An 11,970-nucleotide genomic window follows, 5' to 3' on the forward strand; every position below is an offset into this window, starting at 1 on the left:
TGGGTTAGCTTAGAGAACGCTTGTAGAAAGAATAAAAAGCATTTATATAATCTATGAGACATTATGAATTGTTTTACAGTATCAATTTGATCGACAATCTTTTTTGTTACATTTGTCAGAATAAACTTACGATTTACATTCGCCAGTCTTCTTCCTTCACTGTCTCTCCTGCTCTCCTTCTCAGCTCCCACTCATTCTCTCTCTCTTTCATGTTTTTCTCTCCAAGCCGCCCGGGAATGTCGACTAAGTAATGCAAATCTTTTCTGGATTAAATTCTTCAACTATTCTTTAATCAAGGAAATTCCTTTTAAAAAGTAATTGCCGTAAGTAATATATGTTGTCAAAAAAGCAAAAAAATCAATAAATATTTCTTTACAGAGCGAAGTTTTTGTCGAGACTGATCTGTCGAGATATCTGATTAATTGCTTAGAATGACATAATTATATACAGATAATTATAAAACGAAATCAGGGACATGATTTGGTTTTTGGCTGATGGGCATTAATGTGCTCCCCTTTCTCTCTATTGCTTTGATTCGCGGTGATTAAAACCTTAACTTAGTGCATTAAAAAGCATGTTTTTACAATTCGACAATTAAAATGGTATCAATAATCACATTCATACATATATTATGAAGGATAAAAAGTCATAAAGACTTGAGTTTTATGAAATTATGAAGTATGTCCCACACGGAACAAAAACCTCCAATGGACGTCCACTAGACGTCCATCATGGAGATTCGTAACCTCCATTAGACGTCTACATAACATTCAGTAAACATCTACTAGACATCCATAGTTCCGCATTTGAAACGTCCATACAACCTCCATTAGACGTATCCATAGATGTTTCGTGGATGTAATATAGAGCAATCGTAGATATTTAAAGGAGCTTTGATGGATGAAAGATAGACGTTAACTGGATGTTTTGTTTGTTTCTTTAGAAATTTAACTTTAGTTACAAATATTAAGAAATTGATTAATTATTCATACTTGTTGCACATATTTTATTTACTCATTTTATGTGTATTTTATGACAAAGTTTCAAAAGAAAAGAAGAAGAAAAGAGTACTGGATCGGTTTTCCGGATGGTTATTTATAAGGTGATAACGCAAATGTTTCTTGCGAGAACATCACGCCTGGCCTGGCCATTTATCGGTCGCTTGGTGAATCAGAGGCGGGAATCACACACACTTGTGTTGATTTTTATCTCTTGTTCCATAATTGAGTACATTGAAACGTATGATGTAAAAATAATTAATACTCGCAAATTAAGTAGAAATTACTATTTTTTCTATATTAATTATATAATTTCTAATCAATTTAATAAAACACATTTTTCGTTTCTGTGGAAACGTGAAAAATATGTTTTTAAAATTTAGGTCTAAAAACGGTTTCTACTTAAACCGTTTCTTAAATGGTACTTTATGTTTCTTAGACATTAGATACGTCTAAGAAACATATATTAAGCTAACATGTACTGCCTGGGTTACAAACACATAAATATGAGTAAATAAAATATGTCCAATAAGTTATGAACAATTGCTCTCTTTATTAATTACTGTCAGGCAATTAAGAAAGAGAGCAATTGTTCATAACAAGTATTGGACATATTTTATTTACTCATATTTATGTGTTTGTAAGTGATCGGTTTGAATATGAGAAATATGTTTCTTGTATTTAAAACCAATCATTTATACACATAAAATGAGTAAATAAAATATGTGCAACGAGTATAAATAATTAATCAATTCCTTAATATTTGTAAGTAAAGTTACATTTCTAAAGAAGCTACAAAACATCCAGTTAACGTCTATTACAAATTTTTAATAATTTAGAAAATTTCACTATTAATTTTTTTGGGTATATTTACAAATCCATTATATATCTATAATAGATGTATATTAGACGTCCATGATGGATGTGTAGTGGATATCCACTATGGAGGGAATATGGATCTCTATTAGAGATCCACCTAACATCCATCGTGGAGATAGATGTCGCATGGAGCGGTGAAGGTTATATGGACGTCTAATGGACGTCATGTTCCGTGTGGGGTAGTATTTACGTCATGATCACTTGCATCAAGTTAGCAATAAAAAAGAGATATTGCAAGAACAGTATTGCTTACCTTATACTTATGATAATTCTGCAACATGGAACCGCAGAGATATCATAGTACTTAAGCTTATATTAAGCTAGAAAGTGTAATAAAATTTTACCTAAATCTTATATAAGATGCTACTTTGCATATCGCAGAAGTGTTGCAGCAACGATATTGGCGATCTTTTCATCTACGCGTATTTTTATGTTTTATCTCAAGGTGAAGTTGACCAATACTTTATAGTCAATAGTTGACTTTGACTTACTCATTGCATAGTTAATTTACTCATTGCCTAACAGTGAAACTAAACTGAAAACTTAGAATAGTGTGTTTGTCACAATGATGTCGAGATGGTCGTTATTTTCTTTTTTTATTATAATAGAACTCATGATTATGTCTACAGCTTCGCTGTCGATTTTGCTAGTCGAGTCCCTCATGTCGACTAGTCATCACATTTGGGCAATGACTTTGGTAAAAGGACTACTCCAAGTGGGTCATCATGTACATGTGGTGAGCATTCACAAAGCCAACATCGAAGATAATTTGGTGCAGAATTTGACATACGCTGTAAGTAAAAATTACGAGATCATTAATTATTCCGCATAAATTGTATATATTCAGCATACGCGATAAGAGAATTATCGTAATCGTGTTCTTATCAGAAAATTTTTCCAAGATTTAACGCTTTTGAGGAAATTTTATTTGCTTCTTTCACATGTTCTCCTTCTGTTTAATGGTATTTATTACTTTCAGGTTTTCGAAAATGTGATGAAAGATATACGCGAAACCAATGTTCACAACTTTATTGAATGCATGGACTTTAGTGTATTTTACACTATATATTATGAATATTCTTGGAGCATCAATACGTGTGAAAAAATAATCCAGACCAAAGGGGCGAAGGAGCTTTTAGAAATGGTTAAACACCATGAATTTGACGTGATAGTACAGGACATTACGTTACATCAATGCCTATATGGATTGTGGCAGGTAAATAAAATATATAATATATGTATATATTTGCGTGGTGGTTATTTTATTTCTATTTTGCACTATTAGTTAAATACAATTAAAGATATGTGTATATAGAATATATTCCTACACAAGGACTGTTTGATAAATATAATATAGTAAATGACATACCGTGGTAAAAATCTGTGCAGGTTTTCTAGACACCCAATCAGTTACTGTGTAGTATTACTGCATTCTCATTAGTTGTATCAATATACTGTGTAGGAAATGGACAAGAACGTGATAGAGAACTGATAACTAAGTAAAAAATAAACAAACTACAAAGAATAAGCTACAATAAAAGATCAGAATAAGGTTAATAAGAATCATAGTACAGGAAATCTTTGATATATGCTAATATTATATATGCTAATTTTAACGCAATATATATTGCGCTTCAAAGGTTTCCTGTATTGTATTTTTTTTAACCTTAAAATTGTACAAATAAGCAAGTATACACAAAATATGAATTTTACTAGACTAAAACTGCGCATTTTATAAGCAGCAAACTTGTATTAATTGGTTGAATAGTTTCTTTATCCACTTATTGTTGTTTTTCTCCAGTAAATGAGTTTAGATTTTGTGCATCATTTGTGCTCAGTAACTGCAGGAAAAGCATTACATCTTGATCGGGATCCCAACAATTTTACTCCTCACTATTGGATAGAACATAACTGTTACCTGCTTAAAACCTGCACCTGCTTAAAAACTGCACGAAATTTCTACCAGGGTAATAAAATCCATTTCTGCCATTTTGTTCCCTTTTTCAAACGAGAAAATTTACAATTCAATACATTGTTAATGTTCATAGTTTGTGTTTGCCAGTCTGCCTGCAGAACCATATGTCTTCTTTACCAGAGATATAGAGGAGAATCCCCTATTATGAGATATGCTCCTAATATGAGATAATGGGGTTTCTGCTAAACTAGTGAGCACCATCTGTTAGTTCCACCATGAACTTATTACTCTTGGTGTAAAATGTATTTAGTGAAAAATTCATTGTTCGTTATTGCGTTTAGCCTTTGCAAGAAAAGGTTTGTGAAATTGTGAACATGTCAAAGGAACTTGAGGTAAGTCTTTAAACCTTGTTTATTATATAATAAAGAAATGGTTGGCAATAAATTCAGTATGCAATGATAAAGTAGAATTGTAGTAACAGGAAAATACGCAATTTGTTGAATTGCTTAATTGTAGAGGTTAGATTTCATGATCGCGGAACCGCTAGGCGTGTGGCTCGTATAATGAGATATTCAGGGTACTCTTAATATGAGATAATTATTGCTCGAATATGAAGATTATGTAGTGTAATAAAAAGAAAGAAAATATTACTTAAAGTTAACGAAAAGTTAATACGAATTTATATTACGAATTTTTGTATATTTAATTTTTATAGAATCTGACTATGGAGGTTAGAGATACGAGGAAGCGTCGACAGTGGAATCATGAAGATTTGGCGAAGACTGTGGCAGTAGTATTTTTATAAAACTATCTAATAAAGTTTTTTAATTGCAATACTGATGTATTTTGCACTTTTAACACCGATTTATCGAGGTATCTTATATTAGGAGCACACTTTCTCGATCTTGCGTAAAGCTCTTTTTTCAAATTTTTTTAATTTTCAGAAAAAATAATATTTAAATTAGATTTTTCATTTCACCAACCTAAAGCTTATTAAAGTCTCTTCACGATAACGTATTACATTTTTACATTCTGCCTATAGATTTCCTTACATTTGGCAAATTCGATATGGTATCTCATAATCGGGGACTTTCCTCTATATATCTGGTAAAGGAGACATATGTTCAGTAATTTTATAAATACGAAAAAAATTGGATTAATGCAGTCATATACTGTATATATTAACAATTAATATAAAAATATATTAATAAAAGTGTGTGTGTGTGTGTGTGGCGGGGGGGGGGGGTGTAATATTAATATAGTTATATCAATAGTAATATTTTTAGGTTGCAAAAGCTAAACCACCTACAGTAGGATTTATCCCGTTCGGCCCTGCACCCTGGCTGAAGGAATACATCGATTGCCCGAATTATCCAAATATGCGACCTTATGGGTATACAGCGGTCGTGAGACCTGCAAATCTCTGGCAAAGAACGTTAAATGTTCTTTATTACATTATAGACGATTTTATCCGATACTACTACTTCTTTCCCGCTTCTCAACGGCTTGCCGAGCAATACGTAGGTCACAAAATCAAGCCATTACGTGAATTAGACAAAACGATTAGCATCGTGTTGATAAATAGTCATTTCACGTTTGACAATGGGATTCCGTTGCGGCCAAACGCCATAGAGGTTGGTGGGATGCACGCTCAAGTGCAGTCAACCACTGGGATAGATGCAACTTACTGCGAGGTAACGATTAAAGAACGCAAATACTTTTCTTAAGAATGTATATAAAAATACTAACAACAATATACCAACAAAACATTTTAGGGAAAGCTAAAAAGATTTTCTTAGTACATTCCAGAATTATTAATAAGTGATTAGATTAAATCGCATTTGAGGAAATACATAGCTTTCTTGTTTAGATACAACTCATTTTGTCGTTTTGAATTAATGAGTTATATATATATGTTTTTATGGTAAATCTACCGATTAGCGAACCCACCTCCTATCACCTTGTCTTTGACATATATTATAGAGGTCACCCTCCTGAGTAACATTGTGCAAGTTTTAACCGTCGGTCGTTGTTTACTAAAAAGTTATTAACAAAAGAAGTTTAATGATTTTGCACGAATTTTCAGCTGTGTACGCGAACCAAGAACATAATATTGACATATATTACAAAGGTCACCTTCCCGAATAACCCGCACTAGGTTTTAGTTGTCGATCGTTGTTTATGAAAAAGTTATTAACAAAAGAAATTTTGCAAATATAGTAGTTATTTTGAATATTGAAAGATATAAAAGACGAATATGTATATGAACGAAGGAAGGAAAGTCATTTAAAGCAGTGAATCGTCAATATATAGAATAGTTTCTTTTAATATAAGTACAAAGTATTCTTCACTTTAACCAAAAGCATAAACAGTTAAATACAAAGTATTCTCTGCTTTAATCTAACCTAACCTAACCTAACCTAACCTGGTTAGGTTATATTTTCCGAAACTGGAGCCTCAGACATCTCGTTTTCAGCCCGCTTCGCGGGAGGGCGGGGGGCCGGGGCATCGCCCCCCTCCCCCCGCCGGAATCCGTACCGTGTACCAGGTGATCAAAATCTGTACGGTAAAATCTGTTACACTGGTTCTGGCGGGAGGTGGGGGGCGAAGCCCCTGCCCCCCGCCTTCCCGCGAAGCGGGCTGAAACCGAGCGTATGTGTCCGGGGCTCCAGTTTCGGAAAATATAACCTTTTGCTTGTCGTGGGCGGCTGAAAATTCGTGCAAAATCATTAAACTTCTTTTGTTAATAACTTTTTAGTAAACAACGACCGACGGCTAAACCCTTTTGAAGGTCACTCAGGAGGGTGACCTCTATAATATATGTCAAGGACAAGGTGATAGGAGGTGGGTTTGCTAATCGGTAGATATACCGTTTTTAAGTATTGAAATGTATTCTCTCACGTTACCTTGCGCACAGAGTATAGTAGTGTAACTAGGCCGGTTCTGATCCACTTTTGGGGAGGGGGTAAGATAGGTCCTAACCCAGATCAGTTATGACTCATGCGCGGTCCTAACCCAAGTCGGTTCTGGGTCGGCGGTCCAAACCCGGGGGTGAGGGGGGTATGACGTCACGAAGGGTCTGTTTATGACCCTGCGGCACCTTATCAGTCTTTATTTAAGGGATTATTATTATTTAAGATTATGTTTATGACCCTGCGGCACTTTTCCTATCTATTTTCTAGGAATGAATATTTATAAAAAATTTGTTTACGCAACCAAGGCCCAGCCGCTATTTTGGCGCCGACACTCGGCTGCTGGAATGCTAGATATATTTTAAGATATCAAACATTCCAGCGGATAAACTAAGTGTAGTGTAAAGTTTAAACTTTATTGTAACCTGCGTGGCTCAGGTGATTGAGCGAGTGAACATATGAGCGACCCACCCCAGGTTCGATTCTGACATAAGTAAGTATTTCTACATTATATCTTAACAATATCTTATTATTATAATAATAATATGAACATATTCTTATATGACTGCATTCTTTCAGGATTTTTTTGCTCGGATGTACGTTATGACATCATATAGGGTCCGACGCCAGTCCGGCGACAAACGTCTAGACATTTTCCGGCACGTACTCGATTGCGCGAAAAATATTTTTCTCAAAATCATAAACTTTCTTTCCGTTGGAAAATACAAAGGTGATATAGACTCATTCGCTGCAACTGACGCTACATGTCATCGGAAGTTTACAAAGGTTGCCGCCTCAACAAAGGCAGCGGCTTACGATTGCACTGCAGCCTAAACGCACCAAAAAATTCGCACATTCTTTCCATGGTTTATTACCTACGTTCCCAAATATTCACACCAAATCCCCTCCTCACCAAGTTCCATCTCTCACAAATTTTGAAACCAATCAGTTTTCACGCAAAGTCTCCACCCTCGCCTCTAACCCTACTCCTGTTTTTTTTCTACTAGCTACATTCAAAGATTTTATTCTCGCCCAAACAGTTGATCTTTGGTCGCGAGTAGTGCAAGTGTATTACAAGTGCAAGAGTGTATAAAATGGAGTTTCTTCAAGTTCTTGGTTTCATCGACATCGAAGAAATGAAGTGGACGCGGTGGGAGCGACAGGGGAGGAGAGTGGAGAATTAATATATCGACGGCTTATGGACGCGTCAGGAGTTCAATGATGATGACAACATCTTCAATTTACTCCAATTATTCGGGTTAGAGGAGTGGAAGGAGGAAAAGTGGGATGATGATAACATCGGTGAGTATTTAATTTTTTCTTTTTACATATTTTTATAGTATGTTCTATGATTAATAAACGTCTTTTTATCGTTACAGATACTATAGTTGTTAACAAGAGGAAGGGGACCGAGAATGAGCTAGTGGAGAGCGTCAGCAAGAGGCTAAGGATAGAGGAAGATGACGATATCGGTGAGTATTTGTTAATTTTTTAATTTAAAAATTGGCATTTTATTATGAATAGGTTTAATAAGCATCTTTTCTTATTACAGAAATTATATATGATAAAAAACGCACACGGAGGGAGGAGGAGGATGATGATGTCGGTGAGTTTTCTTTTAATTTTATTATTTAATTTTTTAATTTTTAAATCACCTAATAAGCAACTTTTCGGTATTTTTCAGTATTCCTCTTCGCAAGAAAGAGGATAAGGATGTGTGACGAGGAGGAGGAGAGCGATGAGGAAGAAGACGAGGACGAAGAGGAGAAGAGCGATGAGAAAGAAGACGAGGACGAAGAGGAGGATGCATAGCAGAGAGGAAGAAGAGAAAAGCATGGAGAACGAAGAGGAACAGGAGCGGAGATGACAAAAATTATAAAAATAAAAAAACATGTACAAAACACACACACACACACATTTATCAAAAAATAAAAAAACGTTATAGAAAATAAAAAATAGAAAATAATTACAATTTATTCGCTTCCTCCATCACCCCTTCCGTCTTTTCTACCTGCTCTCTTCCCACGTATAGCACGACCCCCTCCTTACTTCATAACGTTTAGCGTAGACTGTACACTTTTCCATGGTGACTCTCCTTCCACATAGCAACATACTTCGAAATACTGTTAGATGAAGAACTTTGAATTATAATTACGCATAAAGGATACAGCTACGTATCTCCATCTTGTAATATGTCATTCCTAACATCGTCATGAATCATATATTAACTTTTTAACAAAATACATAAACAATTTCTGCCGTAAGAAATTATAATATCTCTCTCTAGAACACGCTTCACCTATACTTTACATGTTAAAATTCATAACTTTGACATTGAAGATCGCCCACTCATGTTGGTAATACAGACGACTGCAGCTTTTTTTTAAGGACGTTCATCGGCTAATCGAGTTTCAAGCAAATATAGAAACTCGATTAGCCGATGAACGTCCTTAAAAAAAAGCTGCAGTCGTCTGTATTACCAACATGAGTAAGCGAACTTTATGGGGATCTTGGAGTATCCCGTATTTCCGATAAAAAAGATTTTTTTTAAATGTTATTCCGTTGGTAATATAGATGACTGCAGCTTCCCTTAAAGACTAACACTTCGAATGCCGCATAGATGCACTCATGTGAGAAAAACGGGAAAACGGGTATGGAAAATAATACAATTTATGTTTGGAATAGTAGTTCTTTATGGTATGTTTTTATTAATAATAAATTTTTACATGTTATATGTGTAGCTTACTAAAAACTAGAGCCAGCAGTTCACAATCGATAAGGTTATTCTCATCGTAACAATCGCTGGCGCGTATGGCGTTCGATACATTTTTAGGATTAGTGGACGCCATGTTTGAATATTGTGCGAACTTTGTGTCGACCTTTTCGACCATACGATTCAAGCGGTCGAACATCAAATCGATACATCGGTCCAGGTTCAACATGGAGAAGAACGTTGAATCGGTCATCGCCAAACGTATGTTGGATGATTCCAGATATATGAGTTTATTATCACATACTGGACTCTTACTGAATCGCACCGTCAACGGTCCAACGCTGATAGGGCGACCGCGAACATCATTGTAGAGATGGTACTGAATATCCAATCGTTGTCCATAGAGTCCTTTCCATGTTTCAAATGACAGAATCAATTCGTTCCCGCGATTATCCCCTATCGCAATCTCGATATAGCTCGACGGGCCAGCGTTGATACCGATTTCCAAGTATTTATACCCCGTAGCCGTCAGCGCGTATCTCCTGCTCAGTATACGATTCGCACGACGCATGGGTAAAACGCTATGGGAAAAAAAATCATGAATAAAAAATACTTTCTCTATAAATTAAAAAATCAAAGTATAAGACAAAGGGGAAAATTCTTTAACTTACCTGGTACATTTTTTCGGTGGAGTTTCCGCATCCTGAGGAGGAACGTATGGAACGTAATAGTTCATGCTGCTGCTGCTGCTCCCCTGACCGGTATACATTGCTGCTGGTTAGAATCGAAGTTCTTCACACGCTGTGGCTGATGTAAAACTGAATGTGCGCTCACACGTCTGAACGCGTATATATAATATATGATTCTTTACCACAGGGGAGGGGATTCTTTACAGCAACATGGAGGGGATTATCTAAAATAAACGAACAGGTTTAAACGTTTATACGATTCTTTATCACAACAGGGAAAAAGGAAATATGAGTGGATAAAGGAAGTACAAAATGGAAAATGTATTTTATACATAATATATTTTATTTTTATGCTGAGACCACCAGTTGAACATTTTAAATACATTTTGCAAAGCGCAGTGCGATACATGTTTGTTACAACGTAACGTGTGTGTAACGTCCAGCTTACTCAAAGATGGTATATCCTCGTATTGAGCGTCAATGGTCTCGATGTAGATATCATCGTTCAGAAGCAGATTCCGCAACCATCCGCGTTTCTCGAGTCCCTTGACGTATACGATGGTTGGTGCGTCGTCATCGTCGTCGTCGTCCATCACCGCCTTCGTGATCAAACGTCTAGCCCAGCAGTACGGAATCGTTCCATCCTCCCATTGTGTTCCATGATGATGCGTCGTCAGCCAAGAGGCTTGTGATCTCTCAGCTCTAGTGAGACCGCGCCATGGTCCGCAGGGTCCAAAAATGTAGTGAGAGAGAATATTTCCATTTCTCAACACGGTAACCTCCTTCACGACATAGTTCCCGCTGACGATGAAGCCTTGCAGATCCACGAACGTTGGTATGGACATGGTTGATCGTTGTTGTATCAACGCGTCGAGAAGAAGACGACTACAATCGTTCTCGATAAATCGCGGATGTTTTATATATCAGGTTCTCGATATTGTCGCGCGCTTAGGTGATTCTGCGCACAACGTTGGTCAACGGGCTGTATTCGACCACGCGATCGTGTATGATGAGACAGTAGGCTGTAGTATTCGCCGGTATGTCTTCCATGCAGTCGAACTCTAATCGCACGTCGACGGTGGCAGTCTTCACAGATTCACTTTGTTGCGAACAATCGATGACGACGAAGGGGCCGCAAAATCCAAATTTGTCGATGGGAAGAAGCACCTCATCATGATTGCCTCCATAATACGATTTGTAAAACCGCGCGTACATGTCATACAGGATAGCGTATCTCTTCTTGCCGAAATCGAGGTTCAAATTGTCGTATGGATAAAATTCCGAGTTTAAATAAAGTTTCACGTTAGTTAATTTGCAATCATCGAATTTAGTTATCGATCTCGTTATGTTATTCTTTCGACCAGTCTGCAACGCAAAGATGACGTATCGCGGCTTCTCGAGTTGCATTGTTGCCTTGACGGTCCACGAATGCTTAGTCGTGCTCTGCAGCAGAGGAAATTCTTGCAGATCCCACGAGCGGAAACTCATACTCAGAAATTTTCCACTCTCCAGAGTTCGTAGCATAGCCAGCTTGTTGATCTCGTTCAATACGACGTGGGGCATACGCCACTGTACTTTGAGTAATTCAATCTCAGGCTGAATCTCAGCATCGCCTCTTAGACAATTATTGTCGTTGCGCGAGCGTATGAGAATCAATTCATGACGTGCATTAATCACCACACGCCTGTAGTCTTCACAAAATCCCAGCAGCATGCTAAGCGGTACGCAAAAGTTGAAGTGGCCCTCTTCACCGTTTGAAAAATTCACGATATCCCATCCAGCATTCTTCAACATCCCATTCCTTGATGTCGTCAGAGATACATAGTTTTTCAGAGTGGAGGTTATTCCGGCGTTTCTGCTGCGA

At 36.7% G+C, this 11,970-nt stretch overlaps 1 protein-coding gene across 1 annotated transcript; it reads left to right on the top strand.

The window, feature by feature from the left end:
- Positions 1–1,920: 1,920 nt before the first annotated feature.
- LOC113563668 lies at positions 1,921–5,716 on the top strand. The gene is made up of 4 exons (XM_026975607.1): positions 1,921–2,017; positions 2,507–2,670; positions 2,857–3,093; positions 5,079–5,716. Exons 1-4 carry the CDS (start codon positions 1,921–1,923, stop codon positions 5,517–5,519), a joined length of 939 nt encoding a protein of 312 aa, XP_026831408.1. The 3' UTR covers positions 5,520–5,716.
- The last annotated feature ends 6,254 nt before the right edge of the window (positions 5,717–11,970 follow it).

This window comes from Ooceraea biroi, chromosome 2, assembly GCF_003672135.1.
Source record: "Ooceraea biroi isolate clonal line C1 chromosome 2, Obir_v5.4, whole genome shotgun sequence".
NCBI lineage: Eukaryota > Metazoa > Arthropoda > Insecta > Hymenoptera > Formicidae > Ooceraea > Ooceraea biroi.

Coding starts and splice junctions, on each gene's coding strand:
- LOC113563668 (XM_026975607.1), top strand. CDS start 1,921: ATGTGTAGTGGATATCCACTATGGAGGGAATATGGATCTCTATTAGAG. Junction 2,671..2,856: donor TGCAGAATTTGACATACGCT/GTAAGTAAAAAT, acceptor TATTACTTTCAG/GTTTTCGAAAATGTGATGAA. Junction 3,094..5,078: donor GCCTATATGGATTGTGGCAG/GTAAATAAAATA, acceptor TAATATTTTTAG/GTTGCAAAAGCTAAACCACC.